Here is a 22,807-nt window from a genome sequence, read left to right as displayed (position 1 = left end):
GAAACTCCATCACAGGAACACTGGACTCAGCTAATTCCATCTGTTACATACTTCAAGGAGATCTTGTGAGAATGATGTAGTGGCCTTTTGGAGGTCACCTGATGTAATTTTCCCGCTGATGTGAGATCCCGTGATGACATGTTCACCATGCGTTTGTAAGGGAAGACCTCAGATGACGCTGTTAGTTTTTAGTTTTCCAGCTAGAATTTTAGTCTGTCTCCGTTTCTGTTGCATATTTATCTTACGACGCAGTTTCATTTTTGGAGCAGAGTGTTGCGTTCTGTTGCAGGGCATAATAGTGCTGGACTGGCAACTTTTGCTAGATGTGTTGATGTGCCTTTTTCCAGTAGTATTGGAGAATGAAGACTTTATCGAAGTACAGGAGATGAAGGATTGAGAGAAGTCGGGAATGTTCGGCAATTTAATAAAGGATCGAACTTAGTGTCTTCGTTGAAGTAGTAACCTGCATCGAAGATAACTCTTGCCGAAAGAGCAAGGTAGTTCATGCAAGGTTCTCGCTAGAAGAAATTAAGGTCAGTTGTTTTAAGCCGTTTATTTCCTTCAGTGTGAATCCTTTGGACAGAACCAGCAGGAAAGTCGCGTCCATGAAAAAATCCTTCTCCAGAGAAGTCTCTCCCAATTGAATGTATGAATCTGTTGGACTTTCGAATTTACCATTTTAAGAACTGTATTTGACTTTACTGCTCTAAGAACAGTTTTCGCATTTAACGCTTTAAGAACCAGTGCCGAGTGACGATTTGTTGAACGGCTGCATAGCAGTTAACTTCCAGTTAAGGTTTTCGTTTGCTTTTTATTATTTATCCGTGTTTAATAAATGTTTGGTTGTTTTTATATAACCTGTCTCTTCTGATATTCATTGTTGCCAGTTACATAACACATCACAGAGGTAGATCTCCGTCCATCAAGGGGGATGTAACAGATGATATCCATCTCCAGGAACCCCCACCATCCAAGGCACTGCCATTTCTCAATGCTGCAATTAGGCAGGAAGTACAAGAGACTGAAAGACCAATCTTCAAAGTTCAAGAACAATCTCTTCCTCACTGCCATCGTGCTATTGAACCAATATGAAAAACTCTAACACTACCTCAAAGAATATATTGCTTTCTCCTGCTCTCACAACTTGCACTATATGTTATTATGCTTATTTTTAATGTGCAAGCTACGTACATGTTGGTCATGTTTGTAATGTACTATGCTAATGCATAAAATTCTAATGTTCATGGCATCTAACCCTTCGTTTGTATGCCTATGAAAATAACCAAACTTGAATTTGAGAATATCAATAGTTTGTGACAATGATGTTGTTGGCTCTTAGTAAATAGTACTGCAAGTTCACAGGGGAATAGGTTAAAGTGAATAAAAAACTGCAGTGAAATTAGAGGACAAGAGACTAGGAATTTTTAAGATAGGAGAAGAGGTCTTGTCAACAGAATTGGAGTTAAAGACATGTGCACAAAGATGAAGGTAGAAGCTCACACACATCAAGTTCTGAATCCATTTGTGTAAAGAGTTGAAGACAGGTCACTGCTAAGGGCATTTTATTCAGAATTAGGAAATAGAAATACAAGAGGTACAGTGAAAACAATCCAAGGGGAAAGGCAAAGTAAGGAAGAGGATCCAGGGTTGGGCTCCTTGTCACTTGAAAGGAAAAAATATGTCAGTTTATACAAATACTGAATGAGGTGAAGAATGAAGTGGAAAAGCAGATAAAGAAAGCTTTGAGAAGTTGAATCTTTGTTTTAAAGTTTCCTCAGACTTTTGAAAATTAATACATTGTAGGATCTGTAATACAGATGAAGGCAGGAAACCTACAGATAAATGCCCCACATTAACATTGTAGTAGCCGGTTTATATAAAATACAACATTTCTGCTGGGGCAAAAACAAACCCATTAATTCCAAGACAAACATCTTGGAATCACTATTATGGAAGATGTTAAAGTAGAAATGATAAAGCATCTTCTATTTTAGACAGAGGTTAGAGCCTTATATGGCATTATCTTATTAAATCTGTACAGTAATTTTTCAGGTGTATTGAAAAAGACAAAAAAGGCTCAAGCTCAAGAACATAAGATTATACATCTGAGGTCCCAGAAAAGGAAAACTCACAATTGCATTGTCAGTTTTACAAAGAACTATGTGGAAAAAAAATCTTAACAGAAACTGACACACATAGCAGGTTCTATTGATATGGACTTAATATAGAAAGGTTTGTTCAATCTGGAAAAATAGATTCTTTGCCAAGCCAAGAATTATTGGGGATACTGTGGGTTTCTGCAGCTGCTTTGTATTACATTGCTACCAAACTCACTACATATTACTTAGGAAATATTTACACATTTAATAGCACAGACAACAATTAAACAGATGCTCCATTCCTGTAAACTTAAAGTTGAACAAAAAGGTTATCCATGGGAACTAATGCAAAATCTTGGATCTCACTCCCTTTGTACCCATATACACAGGTTTCTCCCAGGTGCTCTTGTTTTCTCCCACATCACCAAGGTGATCAAGATGCTTGATTAACTCCCTGCTATACAGTGTGGGCAGTTGAATCGGAGTGTTAAAGAGCCAGGGAAATAATTGACAGGATTGTTAGTGATGGAATTGCTCTACAGCCAACAGATTTAACAGGCCAAATGTTCTGCTATCTTGCCAGAAAATAAGAAATGTACAAGGATTGATGCTTCACCTGCTCAATCCAACAGCCATAAATGAAATCTGTAGGCTATTCCAATAAAACATTTTCATTCCACAATATATGCCACATCTGTCAAAGTAAATTTGTTATCCAAGTATATACATGTCACCCATGTACCACTTTGAGGTTCATTATAGGAAAGTATAAAATTCTGTAAAACAAAATACATGAAATCTGACAATCAACCAATGTGCAGAAGACAACAAGTTTTGCAAATATGAAAAAGTAGTACTGAGAATGTGAATTATAGAGTCCTTGGAAGTGTCTCTCTTGGTTCTGGCATCAGTTCAGGGTTGAGATAAGTGAAGTTAGCCACACTGGTTCAGGAGCCTGATGGTTGTAGAGTAATAACTGGTGTTGAAACTGGTGGTATGGGAATTAAAGCTTCTGTACATCCTGCCCAATGGTAGAAGTGAGAACAGAGCATTGATGGTGGACTACTTAAATGACGGATGTTATTTTCTTGTGGCAGCACTCCTTATAAATGTGCACAATGGTGGGGTGGGCTTTGCATGGAATGGATTGGGCTGTATCACCACTCTCTGTTGAAAGTCCATTTCTGTTTTGACAGAAGAGGGACAACATAGCTGCATAAATGGCCACATATTTCTCTGGAGCATTTTGAAAACTTTGCATAGGTTTCTAGCCAATATGCTAGAAAAAGATGTATTTTTCCCTATAAAAAAAATCCTGGACAGCCAAGATGACAGGTTTTCCAGGGTAGAAAACACTAGCAGCTAAATAAAGTCTTCACCACATAAAAATTAACGGAAAGCTCAGCCCTAAGATGCAAATTTAATGTCACATTCCCCAGTAATCAACCTCATCACTGAAATCACTGAAGCCTCCTTTTCTATAACTATTCTAAATGCCTGATCACTATGGATTCAATTTTGTTCCAACCTTTTAATTCTTACCTTTCTGAGAAGGTTGTATTTTGAGGCAGAGCGCATTACAGCACTACATTACTAACCTTTCGTGCTTCACACACCAGCCCGCCCCCAAGTCCCCTGTGTGTTTGTACTGGCCTGCAACCAACACTCAACTCTGAGCCAAAGAAGGCTGGGAATCAAGTTGAAACAAGGACAGCAGCAACTGACTCCAAAAGCTCTGTGAAATCAGCAGATCCTGTGTTAGGATTTCAAACCAATAGCTGGTGCAGAAAACAAAATATCTCGAAAATGTGGTTTGAATTAATGAGACACAATATGTTTCTGCACAAGGCCTCCATCTCCAGAAACTTCCACATGTACAGTTCGTGAAACTCCACATCCAATACTCAGACCTGACTTGAATTCTGTTTTGGTGGAAAAAAGCAAAAGGAGACAAGCAATGACATAGAAGCTGCAGAGCAGGCTTCGGACAAAAAGAAAATCACACCAGCAGGTTGAATTCTGCTCAAAGGAGGCCAGAGAGTTTTAATCTTGGTCTATTTTTCCACAATACACAGAGACAGCATAAGCAATTATTAACCACCTGCTGGCCTCCAAGTGAATTGGAAAGTGGCAACTGTGAAATAGTTTTGGGGGTAGTCTCCTAGAGGGTAAAACAATTTTTCCTTCGAGATCCCAAAGAATACTACTGTCCTCCAGACTTAATAGGGGGGTCTCCTGCCTTCACAACAGCCACAGAAATTTATTGTGGGAAAACCCTGGTAACTACTTTCCTTGGTCATGGTCACTTTATTACTCAGGTTTGGTTAAAACTAATTTAGAAATTTGGAAAGTTAGTGGCATAACAGAGCATTTCTATAAATTGAATCCCTGTCTACTTTAAACTTGCAGCTTCACTTCAGAAATGGCCTGGTTCTGAGCAGATAATGCCTGTTTGTCAACTGGTTTCCATTCAGCAGTTAGCATTGCAATCAACCTCATTGTGAATAATGGCAAGCTGCTTCACAGAAGTAGAATACCGAGCCAATATGATGGTGAATTATCATTGTAGCTTAGCAATACAGTCAAACAGAGGTAGACAGCTAGCTGGCAGCCTCTCAAATATCACCCTTTACTTTTGTTTCTTCTCATACTCATTGCTACCACATCAAAGGCATCAGAACTTTCATTCCAATACAATACAACTAACGAACAGCCAGATCACAAAGATTGAAAATATGTAGGTTGTCACAAAATGCAGATAAATTCATATACAATGAAATAATAGATTTTTTGCTAATAAAGGCCAATACATCAAGTTGCCAATAGGAATTGAAATCTTTGTAATTTCCCTTCTGTATTCTTCTCCCCCGCATTGTTACCACTTTACAGTCCTAATTAGAAGTCATGAATATAAAAGTATAGCAATTACCTTATCAGCTGTCAACAAAGAAAATAATACAGCAAGTATAGAATTAAACAACAGACTCAATGGGCCAAATGGCCTCAGGCTGCACCTAAATTTTATGGTCTTGGGTATCAGAATTATTCAATTTCCATTTTATATAGTTAAGCTAGGAATACAATTAAATTTGATATAAAGGCAAGTCTGATCATTTTATTAAGCTGTCATCCAAGTGATTCTGATGTCTGCCTGATAATATACCTTTACTAGTTTGTGAAGTAGTGCTCCTGATATGTAGACGAGGTTCGCAATACTGTGGCAATCATGCTCCTTCACCACACTAGGCCAAAGACTGCCTGAGGTGAGTGGGGGATTTTGCATTTCCTCAAGGGGACTTTGAGCACACATTTGAACCTTTTTCCGTCCTCCTGCTAACACTTTCCACGACACAGCTCAGATTAAACTGTTTGCTAAGGAAATCTAGTATTGAAGCAAATTAATGTGGCCTGCCCAATAAAGCTGAGAGTAACTAGTGTGCCAATGCTGAGGATGCTGGTCTCACAAAAGATACTGGTACATCTAACCTTCAGGCAAATTTGACCATCAACAATGTCTCTCTGAAATCTGCCAATGTCTCAGATGCACATAGAAGGGCAGGGATTCTCAGGACAGTGCTGGTGAACCACAGCGACATTCTGCAGACTACATACAATATTAAGGGAAATAGTTTAAAATCAAGTTAAAGAACTACAGATTTCATGATCTTCTGAAGGACACAAGCAAGCAGGTATGAAGGTTGACACAAGGAAATCTGCAGATGCTGGAAATTCAAGCAACACACACAAAAAATGCTGGTGAACGCAGCAGGCCAGGCAGCATCTATAGGAAGAGGTACAGTCGACAAGTCCTGACGAAGGGTCCCTGCCTGAAACATCGACTGTACCTCTTCCTATAGGTATGAAGATTCACTGCTATGGCCAGAAGTGAAGCATGGGGGGGGGGGGGGGGGGAGACTCCAAGTCAGGCTGAAACACCCAAGGAATAAGACCCCTTCTACCCAACATCTTTTTAGCGAATGTGCAGTCTCTGGAGAACAAAACTGAGGACCAAAGGGAAAGACTGCTGTATCAAAGGGAAACAAGAGATTGTTGTGTTGTATGTTTAACCAAGACATGGTTTACTCCCAGCATGCTAGATACTGCAATCAAACCAAAGGTTTCTCAATTCACAGGATGGACCAAACTGCTGATTCAGAAAAGGCAAAAGGTGAAGATGTGTGTTTCAAGAAAAACTTTTGGTGGGGCTCTAATGTGGTAGTTTTGTTGAACGTGTTCCCCCGACCTTGAACACCGAGTGATCAAATATCAGTTTTATTTACCTAGGGAGTTCTTATTAATGATCCTCACCAGAGTTTACATACTAACAGCGGCCAACTATATTCAAGTGCTTGAGATACTACATGATGTCATCACCAAACAAGCAGTCCATCCTGACACATTTCAAATCACGTTTAGGGTCTTCAACCAGGCTTGCTTGAAGAAATCCCTGCCCAACTACCATCAGGGTATAACCTGTAGCACTAGAGGTCCCAACACACTAAAACACTTATACTAACACAAGAATGCCTACTATTCCATGCGCTAACCACATTTGGGAAAACTGATCACTTGGCTATCCTTCTCCTACCCGAATACAGCCAAAGAATAAAGAGCAAGGCTCCAGACATTAGGACAACAAAGAGGTGGTTGCAGATGGCAGAGGAGTGGCTAAGGGATTGCTTCAAGTTTGTCCACTTGGCCGTGTTCAAGGACATACCTGTGGATCTGAATGTATACCATAGCTATCGCTGACCTTATAAAAACATTTTTAGATGAGTGCGGCCCCACAAATTTATTCAGAGTCTTGCCAACCAGAAGCCCTGGATGAACCATGAGATCTGCAAAATGCTAAGGGTCAGATCAGAAGCATTCAAGTCTGGAGACTAAGAAAGTTACACAAGATTCAGGATCTATCTCCAGAAAGCCATCTCATGGGTGAAGTGGCAATTCTGGACTAAACTTTGAATCAACGAAGGATGCTTAAAAGTTGTGGCAGGGCTTCACTTCTATATGAGCTCAATGTCTTCTATGGTTGACTTGACCACCAAATCATGGAAGAACCATCACAAACTCCCACAGTGCCCAATGATCCTGTGATTTCAGTCTCCAATGTCAACATGTGAGCATCCTTCAGGTGGCTGAACCTACAAAAAGCAGCTGGTCCAGATGGAGTACGTGGCCAAGTACTAAAGATCTGTGCTGAGAATGTTTAGAGTGGGTGGTCATGAACCATATCAACTCTTGCCCGAGAAACAACTTGGATCCATTCCAAATTGCCAACCAGTGCAACAACTGAATAGCAAAGATGAATACATTGGATGCTGTTTACAAACTACAGTTCAGCATTCAATGCTATCATAGTCTCAAAATTAATCGATAAGCTTCAAGACATTGGCCTCAATACCTCCTAGTGCAAATGGATCCGCGATTTCCTCACTCACAGATCCCACTTAGTTCAGATTGGTAACATCTCCACAATCTCCATCAGCACAGATGCACAAGGCTGCCTGCATAGCCCCCTGCTCTACTCACATTACACACATGACTGTGTGGCTAAGCACAACTCCAATGCCATATTCAAGTTTGATGATGACACCACTGTCACAGACCAAACCAAAGGTGGTGACGTATCAGCACAGAGTGGAGACTGAAACTCTGGCTGTGTGGTGCCACAACAACAACAACCTCTCACTCAATGTCAGCAAGAACCAAGGTGCTGACTATTAACTTCAAAAGGGAAAAAAAAAGGTCCATGAGTCAGAGCATCAGAAGTGGAAGGGGGTCAGAAATTTTAAATTCCTTCATGTTATCATTTCAGAGGATCGGTCCTGGGCCCAGCATGCAAATGCAATTATGAAGAAAGCACAGCAACACCTCTACTTCCTTAGAAGATTCAACATGATATCTAAACTTGGACAAACTTCTAAATATGTGTGGTGGAGAGTATATTGACTGACTGCATCACAGCCTGATATGGAAACACTAATGCCCTTGAATGGAAAACCTACAAGAAGTTGTGGAAACAACCCAGTATATTGTGGGTAAAGCATTCGTCGCCATTCAGCACATCCACACACAGCTTTGTCACAGTAAAGCAGCATCCATCAGGGACCCCTGTATGAGTCTGAGTCTGCATCCCAGAGTTTGAAAGAATTTGGATTAACACTCTTTCAAAGTTCAATGGAGTAAGTGCTTTCCCTGGCTGAGGAGTCAGGGACCAGAGGTCAGAATAAAAGGATAAAGGATAAGCCATTTCAGTCCTAAATGAGGAAGAATTTCTTCACTCAAGCAGTAAGTAATCCTTGTAAATCCCAACCCTGAAGGGCTGGAGGCTCAAAACTAAATTCCTTCAAATAAAAAAAATCAACTGATTTCTTGATATTAAGAAAATGAAGGGATTTGTGCAGGAATACTGAGAGGAGGTTGTTGCCTCATAGCAAAAGTGATGAGCCACCTCAAAACTGTTGATGGCTTACTCATCCTAAGTATGCACTTGTGCTAAGAGTTAATTTGAAATACTGAGAAATGTATCAAGGTCTCTGAATATCGTCACTTATGAACGAAGTAATGTGTTCTACAATCACTTTTAATGTACGGGTCACATATGTAATTGAGCCAACTGATATACACCAGCGAAAGTTGCTTTTCTAGAGAACAGCTGCACTGATTTATGATAAGCTTTTATGCATGAAACCTCCTAGAAGCCTCTCAATGGCTTGCATTTATTCAGTCATTGCAGTTTAAAAGTAAATATCCTTCAGCAAAACTTCATGATGAATACAAACACCAGGGTTGGCAGCTGGGGCTCTGTCACTGTGGGTTCAAGTCCCATTCCTCACACGGAGATCCAGCCAACAGTCCACTGTACGAATACAAATGTACTACACCTTCTTTAGAGCCATCCTTCAGGCAAGTCATTAAGCCAAAGCCACATCTGCTCTCAGACAGAAAGACTTGAAGTTTGAGTAGGACATATTTTATTCAAAAAGAAACCTTCAACTTTGCTAATTATGTTGCCCTCTGCAATCCTTGGATTAGGTATAATTACATTGACAGTTCCTCTCCTACATTCCTTCTACACTCCCTTTTAGTTTATCTGTCTCATTACCATTCTCTTTTGTATTGCCCTTGAGAATGTGATTATAAACCAGGGGTTGTTTGTCACAGCACTGGGGAATAAATGAATTACAGGTATAGATCAATGCAGGAACTAGTATTTTAAGTGTGAAATGCAGTTTCTTTGGCACTGACAAGGCCTCAAAACCCCACTCTCTCAAATTCAGCTACTCAGAGAGATCTTGTCTTCACCTTGAACTTGGTACACAATGGTAGGCAAGCTACAGCTTTAAATCCCTTCATGAATCCTGATGGTCCTGCCACAATTTCAAAACACAAGGTGACTGAATGAATCACAAACACTTAAAAAGCTTAATAAGACCCAGGATACAGCAGATGGACAGTCTCTTCAATGTTAATTTGATCATTGGTACTGCTATGATCTAGGTAAATTAAAACGATTTATACAGTTTCAGTGACGTTTCACTGCTTCTGGAAGCCCTGTGTCTCTTTAAACAGCCATAAAGTACCTCTGAAGTAAAACCGTAGCATCATAAATGCAAATATCTGCCTACATAGCACTGCAGCTGCACACAAACACTAAAGTGATAATCACCAGGTAATCTATTCTACTATCATAGATTGAAGCATACTGGGCAGAACACCATCTAACAAAGATATGTTGTAAACCAACCAGTAAGAACAAAGTAACTGAGTGAAAGTGATCAACAACAACAATAACAACAGGAATTCTGCAGATGCTGGAAATTCAAGCAACACACATCAAAGTTGCTGGTGAATGCAGCAGGCCAGGCAGCATCTGTAGGAAGAGGTGCAGTCGACGTTTCAGGCCGAGACCCTTCGTCAGGACTAACTGAAGGAAGAATGAGTAAGGGATTTGGAAGTTGGAGGGGGAGGGGGAGATCCAAAATGAGAGGAGAAGACAGGAGGGGGAGGGATAGAGCCAAGAGCTGGACAGGTGATAGGCAAAAGGGGATACGAGAGGATCATGGGACAGGAGGTCCAGGAAGAAAGACAGGGGGGGACCCAGAGGATGGGCAAGAGGTATATTCAGAGGGACAGAGGGAGAAAGGAGAGTGAGAGAAAGAATGTGTGCATAAAAATAAGTAACAGATGGGGTACGAGGGGGAGGTGGGGCATTAGCGGAAGTTAGAGAAGTCGATGTTCATGCCATCAGGTTGGAGGCTACCCAGACGGAATATAAGGTGTTGTTCCTCCAACCTGAGTGTGGCTTCATCTTTACAGTAGAGGCCGTGGATAGACATGTCAGAATGGGAATGGGATGTGGAATTAAAATGTGTGGCCACTGGGAGATCCTGCTTTCTCTGGCGGACAGAGCGTAGATGTTCAGCAAAGCGGTCTCCCAGTCTGCGTCGGGTCTCACCAATATATAAAAGGCCACATCGGGAGCACCGGACACAGTATATCACCCCAGTCGACTCACAGGTGAAGTGTTGCCTCACCTGGAAGGACTGTCTGGGGCCCTGAATGGTGGTAAGGGAGGAAGTGTAAGGGCATGTGTAGCACTTGTTCCGCTTACACGGATAAGTGCCAGGAGGGAGATCAGTGGGGAGGGATGGGGGGGGACAAATGGACAAGGGAGTTGCGTAGGGAGCGATCCCTGCGGAATGCGGGGGGGGGGGACGGAAAGATGTGCTTAGTGGTGGGATCCCGTTGGAGGTGGCGGAAGTTACAGAGAATAATATGTTGGACCCGGAGGCTGGTGGGGTGGTAGGTGAGGACCAGGGGAACCCTATTCCTAGTGGGGTGGCGGGAGGATGGAGTGAGAGCAGATGTACGTGAAATGGGGGAGATGCGTTTAAGAGCAGAGTTGATAGTGGAGGAAGGGAAGCCCCTTTCTTTAAAAAAGGAAGACATCTCCCTCGTCCTAGAATGAAAAGCCTCATCCTGAGAGCAGATGCGGCGGAGACGGAGGAATTGCCAGAAGGGGATGGCGTTTTTGCAAGAGACAGGGTGAGAAGAGGAATAGTCCAGATAGCTGTGAGAGGCAGTAGGCTCATAGTAGACATCAGTGGATAAGCTGTCTCCAGAGACAGAAAGATCTAGAAAGGGGAGGGAGGTGTCGGAAATGGACCAGGTAAACTTGAGGGCAGGGTGAAAGTTGGAGGCAAAGTTAATAAAGTCAACGAGTTCTGCATACGTGCAGGAAGCAGTGCCAATGCAGTCGTCGATGTAGCGAAGGAAAAGTGGGGGACAGATATCAGAATAGGCACGGAACATAGATTGTTCCACAAACCCAACAAAAAGGCAGGCATAGCTAGGACCCATACGGGTGCCCATAGCTACACCTTTAGTTTGGAGGAAGTGGGAGGAGCCAAAGGAGAAATTATTAAGAGTAAGGACTAATTCCGCTAGACGGAGCAGAGTGGTGGTAGAGGGGAACTGATTAGGTCTGGAATATTAAGAGTAAGGACTAATTCACTGAGTGAAAGTGATCTTCACTTATATCACTGACACACAACTTGTTTTCCCCCACCCCCCTTTCAATTTCAACACTCTTCAAACACTGTACCCTGGAACCCAACCAACCTCAGACTCAAAGATTCATTTATTTATTCATTAGAACAGTGAAATACACTGCTTACATTAACAACCTATCATAACCTAAAGATGTGCTGGGGGCAGCCCAAAAGTGTCATATTCCAGTGCCAACACTGCATGCTCCTGAGCACTTTCACTTTTCACTCTGCTTACCTATGTGTGCACAGTCACTCTAATCCCCAGTGCCCAAATCCAGCCCACGTTTTTCAAGGTGCTTGATCTGGACATTTGATTCAACTCCCAATGCATCCTATATGCACATACAGACCAATTCTGGCTCTCAGAGATCTCACTTAAGAGTCAGTGGGAGCTACCACTGACTCAGGAGGCAGGCAGTGCAGAAAACAGATACAAGGTCTTATGCATTTCCAAAACAGCAGCAGAGAAGTTTGGACCAGCCATCCTGTGAAGTACTGGGGAACTCTTAGCTGGAGCACCAGCTGAGATATTTGTCCTCAAGTCTCTGGAGAAGGACTTAAACCTGTAATATTATGATCCATATGGCTGATATTTTGATCCCACTTTCAAAGATTTTCCATCATGTAAAAAGATTAAGTATTTAAATTATAAAGGAATTTAAATAATCATTAATTTAATAAGGTAAATGCCAGCTAACTTTCAGTAGAGCTTGTGTCACACTGTGTGGCCCAAATAAATACCAGCAGAGAATCCATGAACTTTTAGAAAAGCTTCTGTGGTAGAAACCCATCTCAAAACAATGCCCTGTGAACTCAACTTGATGGTAGAAAACAGAACCTTCCAGTGGCCCCTCATCTCAAAACTAGCCAAACAATTACTTTCTAAATCAGATCAGGTCTGTTAGGCTCAGTAATGATGGATACTCCACAGGCACCCTGCTTCAAAAAGATGTGAGAAACCTGCTTTGAAAGACACAATGACATTCCTCCTCACCAGTTTCAGGCCCTGGGGCTTGTAGCAGCAGTCTCTTCTCAGAGACATTCCTTATCCAGTTCAAAGGCTCTGCAAGGCAGTTCTTCCACCAACTAAGCACCTGCTTTGAAAACATTTTCCTGCAGGGACTTGCTTGCTGTCAAGATTTTGATGTTGCACAAATGTTTGAAACCCAACTGCAAAACAAGTCCCATCATAATCAGCAAACCTGTTCTCAGTTATAATAAGGCACAGGATAAGAATTCACAAAATATAAAGCAGATGTAGCATGACAAGTCAGCATTATACATACTGGAGATGCTTGAGAAAAGAAAACTTTCTTTGCACATCCAAGTCTAAAAGGTTGCCAATTTTCTTTTACTCTCATTAGCAATAGATCCTCCTTCAGTAGTGCATGCCAAGACTAGATATATTTGCATAAACCTTTTGTGCAACAACTTGTCCGGGGGTACACTATCACACAACAGTCCTGCCGAAGGGTTCTGGCCCAAAATGTTGACTGTACTCTTTTCCATAGACGCTGCTTGGGACTGCCAGAGATCCTCCAGCATTTTGTGTGTTGCTCAGATTTCCCGCACCTGCAGATTTTCTCTCGTTCGCTAATTCACAATAATGTACATTAGCAATAGGGAAGATACTGAAGTGCAAACTGAAGGGAGTATCACACAGGTATTTCATTCAGAGCACAGAGGAAGAAGTGCTAATGCAAAGGCATCAAACTACTCCAGGTTCCTAATCAGAAAAACAGTTCTGGCAGACCTCCCATAATGATCAGTCACATTCCACTTACTAGGTAACTCCACATCATTGTTAAAGTGGGGGGCAGAAACAGAAGTAAATGACCAAATCTCATGTAAAAGTTTCTGGAACTAGATTAATGCTCAAAACCTCTTGAATTTTCTTAAATAATTTTTCAAAGTCTCTTCAAAGTATAGTCCTACCCACGCTTTATAAGCCATCAGTATTTACCAACCAAGAGTTGTGCAAGTGTTAATACTTAGAAATGCAGCACACAATGTACCAGGTAAAAGCCACACCCAGTGGATACCAATTTCCAGTAATATTACAACCACTGCCACATAATTGCTTCCACACCAAAACAGGGTTCATACAATATCTCAGCCTCAGAAAACATAATACCTCCTACTTTTTTCCCCCAAAAGCCACCCTGTACTGCACTTTTTTTTTAAATCTGTCATTAACTGATTTAGAAGCCCATTTTCATTTTGACATCTTCAGCAGCTGTTTAAAGGATTTGTTTTTACTTTTATATGAAACAAAGACTGAAAAACTGTTTAAAGGTCCAAATCAGAAACATAAGTAAATGATTGAATCTCATGGAAAAGCATCTGGAACCAGATTCATCTCCATCCACTTACAAAAGTGTCTAATTGATCCCTGACCCCCACAATTTTCACTTATTGTGGAACAAAGGAAAATAGGCTGATATAACACAGCTGGAAACATTTTCCTACAGAAGAAAATATGGTCAAACGTAGGGTTCACTGTTTTGAAAGGCGAATTCAGTTTTTTTCCCAACAGCTGAGTCTCACACCTATCAGAGTTGAGAACTGTCAGATTTATTTACAATTTTTTTCACTTTTACTTCATTACTTAAATTTTTGCTGGTGTTAAAATTAAAATGGCAAGTCAGACACTCAGTTCAAATTAAGTTTGTGCTACATGTAGTTTTTTGATAAAAACATGGTCCCTGTATCATGGTAGACAACCAAGTACAGGAATACAGCAAGAGCACGATGGCAACAGTTTGCACTGCATAAAAGCAGTAACAGCTGATTAAATGTTAGTGCCCAAATCATGGATCACCCAGGTTAATCTTCAAAAGCATTAAAGCTTTGGAAAGCTAGGGTTTGCACTTGCTGAGAAGTTGGTAGCTAGACATTGTACTCAAAAGCATGATCTCATTGAATTTTTAAAAAACTGCTTTTCACTAAAGAATGCAAGTGCAAGAAGACAAACCAAAGGGTGGGGCAAAGGTGAGGTACACAATGAGTATGAAAATAGACAAATAGATGGCTTCTGCAATACATACAATCACAAAAAGCATGCCCCTTGAACTTAAATTCCCTCTTTCAAATTAAAGACACATCCTTAAAAGGAATTCAGATAATTTCAGGAATGCATATGTGACTATCAAATGGCATGCCCCAAGTAGTCCAGTTAAAATACACAACAATAAAAGCTGAATGGAAGGTGCTCAATGAAGAGGTCTTCTTAAAGAGTTTAGCTGACAAAGCTGTACACCCATGAAGGGGCAACTGAAGTGAGTGCCAGAATGCCTTCGTGAACAAGCTGCGTTTTCATATACACACTTAGAAAATAGTATCAAAATTGCTGTGCAAATAGACACGAGAGCCTGCAATTTCCTCAGACTGTACCTTGAACCAAAACCGTATGAGAAAAGGTATCACAAATCAGCATTGTAATGGATAGGATACAAGGAACATTGAGGAAAGAAACTCCATTGATTCTCACTGTGCAGAACGGAATGCAACCTATGCAAGACTTTTTTTTTCCCTAAGAAGTGATTTTCAGAATGAAGTAAACAGATCATTTCCTTTCAACTTCTCTGGCAATGATTTGCATTCCAATCAGCCTCTGTGGCTAAAACAAGCGATCAGTAAGTGACACAGTCATAAAATGGTGCAACTCATGCTTTACTGTAACATCAGATCTGCTAACGCTGCTGCCAAGTCTAGAAAGATTCACAAATGCACAAAGCTCTCAACCATGTCATTGCATTTTTAAAAATATAAACTGAAAATAAAACTGGACCTTACACATGAAATAAATCCACAAAAATATATGAGGTACCCAACTATGGTTACCGTGCTCCAGGCCCTGGACAATCTGGATCGTCCATTCAACATGGATTATGTTTGCAAAATAATTTCTACTCAGTGATGTACCCAATGGTACATTAATTGAATCCCATACAGATTTAAAATATTCTTCACATTTTCACATCGCATCTTTTTGTACTTTATAAAATTCCAAAAAGAGCTTTCCTTGAAAACTTGAAGCCAGAGAAAGACATCCAATATCTTCCTCTGAGACAATGCAACATACAGTTTGGTTCATTATATTGTTTCATATGCTTCAAAGTCTTACCAATCACAAGACAGAAGCAGAGCAAATGTCAGTACCATTAAATACACAAGCCACATGCTATACACATTATTTATTGAGATACAATGCAAAATAGGCCCTTCCCGTTGCATTGCCCAGCAACCCCATATTTAACCCCAGCATAACTACAAGACAATTAACAATGACCAATCTACTAAATGGTACATCTTTTAACTGTGGCAGGAAACCCACATATTCCACGAAGAGGATGTACAGACTGTTACAGATGCCCCAACAATATGAAAGGTTTTAAGCTAAAATAACAATCTGCAAAATAATTATGGGAGATTAAAAAAAATCAACTCTTGCTGAACAATGCTGTTTATGAATATATCATTATCTCTGCAGCATGACCAGAGAAAATCCATACCTTATGCCCTTGACAAGCTGAAATAAATCACTGTTTGGCATTAACAATCCACATTTTGCAGCTCAATACAATTTGCTTCTTCATTTTGAGAGAGATTTACTCAGAGCAAGTTATATTTGTATGAAAACAGTCTCTGCTCACTAATTTCTACAAGTATTTACAATAACATTTTATTATAAATAATCAAGAAAATGGCTGTTTGAAGGAAGTACTTGCTTCCTCTTTTCTGCCCTCCCTATCTTCACATTCCAACCCCCATTAACTCCTTCGAACACTTGCAATTACTGTACCTCAAAGCTATTCTACTGTACCTAGTAAACATGCACCACAAACTTTACTAACTCTCCATTCACCCCCAGTCCAGACTGCAGTAGAATGCATCCTACAGAGCCGTTAAAATGTCAGTATAATATACTAGACTTCTTCACAATTAGCAACCTGTCTCATAAAATGTAATATACCTGTACCTCACAGAAATACATCTTGGAAATTTTCCAGAAGATGTATGATTTACTCTACAAGAATTTCAACTCCGACCCTGATTCCTGTTTTCAATGATACATTCTTGAAGGCTCTCCTCCTCCTTCGTGCACAGCATCAGAGAAACACATGGATTCAGGAAATTATTCTTAATTCACATTTGTTGAACTAACAGAAGCCTTATTTTGCTAGAGAACTGCTGCTTCAGTTGTCAAAAGGGTTAAGTGACGTGCTCTTGTGGTGAAGTAACAGTCTGCCAAACCATGAAGGCAGATTAGTGGCTCCACAGATTTCTCCAAAATATTCAATAAAATGTTGCAGCCATTTCACTATTTTTATAAGCATGATAGAAGGAAAGCTACAAGGTTCTACTGTGCTCCTGCCAAGTCACAGGAAGTGACGCTTAGATCACTTGGGTCTCGCTTTCTAATGATCAAAACCGCTTGAAGCTCCGCATGTTAACTCAGTAGTGCTGACCGTGTATCTAAATTGACAAGTGTTCTGGTCTCTCATAGGTTGTTCCCCATTCCCCTACGATGCCAGGGATTCCATAATAGCAACTCTAACTGGAATTGACCAATTCAAAACCAGCTTTTGCTGAGTACTAAAAATTCCATAAGCAGACCTAATTGGGAAAATACATATGCCTCTCAATTGCAAAACATTTTGTGTAACCAAGGCAACTATTTCTTGAGGTTCACTTTTCCCCGGCTCAACTTGGAAGGTCTGAACACAAGTACAAAGCATAAAATTTGAGAGAAAAAAATTCAACGTTGACAGAACTGCTTTATTATTTGTCCAACTAAATGGGGATCAATATTTATTGACAGATAATAGAGTAACTAATTTCTGAGAGTTTTCCACATACACAACTAACTTCCAACCCTACAGCTGATGTGGAAATTTTCATACAGGCCAAACGGGGTTAATTCCCAAGGATCGACCCTGGTAATTCAGTGAAATATTTAAATTTGACTCTATTCGCCCAATGATTTCAATCATCTGTACTTACAATCATTTATTAGCCAACCAAGAATGTAAATGTTTTTGTATTTTCAAAAAGAAAACTTTAAAACAAAAAGCAGCTCTAGCAATTAACTTAACTGCAATCATTTAAAGAAAAACATGTTTTATAGTCATTAGTAAAGTGATCAGAGAAACTAAAAAAAATCACATTTAAATTAGGGGAAACATAATAATTCCAAGTATCTATTAGAATTCACTTAGTGCTTTTACCTTCCCTTTCTGCAGGCTTGTTTATTTCATCTGGCTTCTGGAAGGTGATGCTTGCATATGAATTCAGATCATCATCACTCTTACCACCACCAGAGGTACTTCCTTGAAGCTGATGAGGGGTTACATGTTGAGAGGAGGGCCATTCTTTGTTAAAGTCATTTAGCAAATCTAAATCGATGTAGTTCATACCATTTTTACAATCATTCTGCACTGTGACATCATTTGACTGATCTTTGGAACTTAAAGCCAGAGAATCTCCTGGTTTGTTAAGCCACACATTCTCAAAAGATACCGAACTATGTCGTTTAATGTGGTCAACGCAAGACAGTGTCATGCCAGCTACACTGGCTGTGGAAGTGAAAGTCTCTGAACTATGTCTTCTTCTACCTTGAGGATCAACTCGGATGACTTTGGCACCTTGGTTCCGATTAGGGGCAAGATTAAGCACAGTAAAGGCACTCCTTCCTGAAATTTGGTCCATTAGAGGACCAGGTACTGCATCAGAAACGGTGTTCAATGAGCTCACTTCTGCCTGAGGTAGAACGGAAATAGAAGGTACTACACCTTCACCAACTGTCATCTCTGAATAGTTACTTACTGGCGGTTCTAGTAAGTCTGAGCAGGTGGCAGCTAGCTGCATGGTAACGTAATCACCATTTCCCTGCCCTCTATTCTTCCTGCAAGTGCTGGAAGCACAGCTGGCTGCAGACCTGGTGACACCCGCAGTAGATTTTGGTATGCCAGAAAACTTGTGTGCCTCAGTTCTTAAATCCATATTCATATATTCTGACATAGACTGCCTTTGCTGAACAAGTTTCCCTGCACCTGAAGAGGGTTCAACAAAAGACAATGAACGAGAAGAATAGGTTTTGTCACTGAAGTCAATATTTACATACTCTCCTGGGCTCTTTGGCTCTGGTGGAAGTGGATGCTCTCGTGCTCTGGGCAAAGTGCTCGCTTTAGTGTTATCAAGCGATAGCCTCGTGGGCCGTACAAGTTTACTTTTCATTGGTACGTACAAGTCATTTTTAACAGGGTTAACTGCATGATGCCCACCATCTTGCCCCCCTAAACTATCACTACTTGTAGATGAAGAAGAATCCTCAGCATATAAAAGACGACCTGAATTTACAGCGATTCTTAAAGGGAACTCCTCGTTTTTTCGATGCACATGTTTGAAGGAACGAGGCAACGAGAAATAGGAACAAACTGGTTTATGAGACTCCTCAACTGGATTGAAGAAACAGTCTGGTGGCGTGCTTGTGGTTGAGCAACCTGCAGGAGACATATTTATATAGTCACTAACTGATAGTTTTCCCTCATTACTTTCAACGGACAACTTAGAATTCCCTCCATTGGTCCAAATTTTTCCATAGCTCACGTTTTCCGGAGAGCAGCTACCGCTGGGTGACATCATCATATACCCATCTTTTCGTGAATGTTGGCGTGGATTAATAATCTGCTGTGGAGCAGAAACACTTTTGGGACTCATTGGCATATAGTCACTTTTATTAGGCACAGGAGCCACTCCTGGTGACATTGGCATATATCCATCATCCATCTGGCTGAAACGCCTACCAGCTGGGTGAAGGTCCAAGCATTCCTCAGGGTAAGAATGAGTAGGTACGAAAGCTGAGTTTTTACAGGTGGACAAATGCCCCCCTGGGTAACACGGTGTCATCTCTGTGTATTCCTCAAACAAAGCAGTGGAAGATTGAGAAGAGGTCTTTTGGTGCATCACAGTGGGTGGCGATGTGCCTGACGAATGAGCCCTCTTCCTAAATCCTTTATCCGAATCTGCATCATCTAATTTAGTAGAAGCCCACCTCTGAGTACCCCTGTTGTGGCAATTTGGAATCAGATTCGAATGCTTCCCCATAGAGATGTAGTTATTTAACTCCTGTTCCTCCCTTGCAGGAGGAGTGTGTCCCAAAGAATCGGGAGTGACGCTTCTGTAGGAATTCCTGAAATCACACGGACTGGATCCGTACTCATCCGATGAAATAAACCCACCATCGCTCGGTGATCCAGAGATGGAAGCGCTGGATCGCCTGGGGAAAAGGCTATCGGAAGTGGATCCGTGGCCACTTGTGCTACTTGACGATAAGCTGACCGGGCTGGTGGCCGAAGGCGAGTAGTGGGTCGACGGCATGGGGATGGACCTGCTGTGATTGAGAGGGGGGTGCAGCCTGCAGCCGCCTCGGTGGCGCTGGGAATGTGTCCGGGCGGCACTGGGACTCACGGGACTGCCGTCCACCGAGGCCGGTCTCGACATGGTGCCCTCGCCGTCGCTGGAAGCTCGCACCCGAAACGAATGATGCTTGCCGGTGGCGGGCGAGGTGGCCGTAATGCTCTCGGTGCGCGACCGGCGGCTCAAGCCCACCTGGCTGGGAGGTGGGTTGTTGAGGTGCCGACGGAGGGGCACCGAGATGGGGTTGGAGCTGGACGATGACTGGCTTTTGCTACGCGGTCGGAACTCCTCGCTCATGGCCTTCATCGCCTCCAGGATGGTTTCGTGCATGTTCTGGGCCACCACCGAGTCGTCCACTTGCATCCAGAACTCGCCGGGGCCCGTCACCGCCGACCTGCCCACCTCGATGAAGAAGAAGTTCTCCGAATGCCCGCAGCGGCGGATGTTCATCAGCTGCAAGACCACGGCCGCCGCCTCCGAGTTCAGCTTCACCAGGCTGATGGTCTTGCTGGTCAGGCACAGCCGGTAAATCCCCACCAGGTTCTTGGTGTGTCCCAGACCCTTGGGCTTCAGCACCACCTGCCACACTTCTTTGAAAGCCGGCCCGGGACTCACCTCGCCGTAGGTGTCCTCGACCGCCGCCGAGCCGCCGGGGTGGGCGGCCGAGCCAGCCGCAGCCTCCCGTTCCTCACCGGTCAGCTTGCCCTTGCTGTGCAGCTCCAGCAGCGCCTGGTACCAGCTGTCCTGCTCGCTCTCGCAGTCGGCGGCCATGGCCAAGTACTCGTCCTTGGTGTAGAGGGCCACCAGGTACTTGTTCTTCGAGTCGGCCCTCTTGTTGATGTTGAAGCAGCTCTCCAGGTGTACGGACCGCTTCGGCGCGCTCGCCTTGTGCCTCCATTTCTTCTCGTTCTCGTAGTAGTCCAGTCTCGCCGGGCCCAGTTCACTGGGCGCCCGCAGCACGAAGAATCTCTTGTGCATGCTCTTGGGCTTCCTCAAGTAGCCCACTTTCCTCACGTCCGAGAAGCCGTCAGTGCCGGGTGAGTTGGGCTCGGGCGGACTCGCCATTTGCTCGGAGTCCGGGCGAGCTGGCCCGGCTGGACACACTATCAGGATTCAGTAAATAAATTAAAACAATTACAAACAGCAAGCTGGAGGCTTGAGGGGGTGTGAGGGCGAGTACTACACCGACTGGTTTCCCCCGGCAAAATAAAACACCTCCAACCACTCGGGATTACTTTTCACTTTTTTTTAAAGCTCCCACCCCTTACTCTCTCTCTCTCTCCAATTAAATGTAAAATTATTTTTCCGCCTCCGAGAGGGAACCACAACAAGCGCGCAGCCCGCCCGATGTGAGTAACCCTTCCTCGCTCCCGCGCTGTCGGCTGTGCCGCGCGCACCGCGATTGACAACTCAACTTCAGGGGTGCGCGCGTGCGCGCACCCGCCCGCCTTGCTATTGAGGAGAGAAGGGGGGCGCGGCACCCCTGCGAGCGCGCTTACGGGCTCTTACGCCCAGCCAACCGTCTGCCCGGGTGCCCCCTCCCCACCCGCCTCTTACACCTTCCCCTCCCATGCCCGTCGACGATTGGCCAGCTGCCCCCCTTGTTTACGTTCTATTTCAGAATGTTGTCGCGTTCGCCCCCCCCAGCACCGCCCTCCTTCACGCGGACGAGCTGCCAATCATCCCCAGCCTATTGCTCGCTCGCCGTCGCCTCCTTCGACCCTCCCCTCCTTCTGCAGACGCCCCCGCCTTTCGGTTCGGTGGATGCGTATCGTAGTAAGGTGCACCCGCCATTCATTATCATTGATATCGCCAAGGCTAGAAGAAGGTCCCAGCATTGCAATTTCAAATTATAGTGTATTTTTGTGGTAGTATGTGGTGCATTTTCCCTCCTCTGTCCTTGATAAGAGTGATAGGAAGCAAATTTTAGACACATCTGAAATAAATAAACTAATCCACATGCAGTTGTCAACGGAACCTTCATGCGATTTAGATAAAAGTCCTTAAATTCACATCATAAGTTCATAATATTATTAAATCCCCGGAGAAATGGCAATGCTGCAAGTTTGTGATGCAGAACTGCGGGGTTAGGATTCAAATCCCAACCTCCGCATTCTGCTCTGCATTGCACATTACCCCAGGTGCTGTCACGATGTTCTTGCCGCTTTCAAATGGAAAACAACGTTTTCTCGTAATGTTTGAACTGTTCCGTAATTACAACTGCCCTATCACGAAACCACATGAAAAAAGACAAGCGAATGCGTTTTCAAATTAAATTACAGCGCTCTCCTTTGATTGGGGAAAGAGATGCAGTTATATAAATTAATTAACCGGTTTAACCAACCGCCGTAAAACAAGATACAGACAGACAGACAATGTTTAATAATTGAGAAACTCATAGCACAACGATATAGGGACCACATGTTTAGTCGGTCCGAGAATCGTAAACATCTGCGTTGACTTGCAGGAATCCCTGGTTTATTCTGTTTGATGGCTAATTTACGGCGAGTTTATAACACAACGATTATTTTAAAACTTTCTGAAATATTGGTGCAAATTGTATATTTTAAATTGCCGCTTTGCAAGAAAAGAAATGCCAGCGCGTTATAATTCTCGCGCTCCATATTATTGGCGACTGCATCCAGATTGAGGAAGAAACGTTGCTGAGAGAATATAATTTCAACCCGTTTCCATTTTGCGGCTTGTCAAGTGTTGCAGAACCGTACTTTC

General features: G+C 42.6%; 1 protein-coding gene across 1 annotated transcript in view; it reads right to left on the bottom strand.

Moving 5' to 3' along the window:
- irs1 (insulin receptor substrate 1) overlaps window positions 1-21,697 on the bottom strand; it is a 56,739-nt gene extending 35,042 nt beyond the window's left edge. Inside the window, exon 1 of the mRNA XM_063045498.1 lies at window positions 17,887-21,697. Within this exon, the coding sequence (XP_062901568.1) occupies window positions 17,887-21,142 (3,256 nt within the window). The 5' untranslated portion in view covers window positions 21,143-21,697. The remainder of the gene's footprint in view (window positions 1-17,886) is intronic.
- Between the last annotated feature and the right edge of the window lie 1,110 nt (window positions 21,698-22,807).

Source organism: Mobula hypostoma, chromosome 4, assembly GCF_963921235.1.
Source record: "Mobula hypostoma chromosome 4, sMobHyp1.1, whole genome shotgun sequence".
Taxonomy (NCBI): Eukaryota; Metazoa; Chordata; class Chondrichthyes; order Myliobatiformes; family Myliobatidae; genus Mobula; species Mobula hypostoma.
Note: the sequence above shows the minus strand (reverse complement) of the source record. Positions and strands in the feature narration are given on the sequence as shown.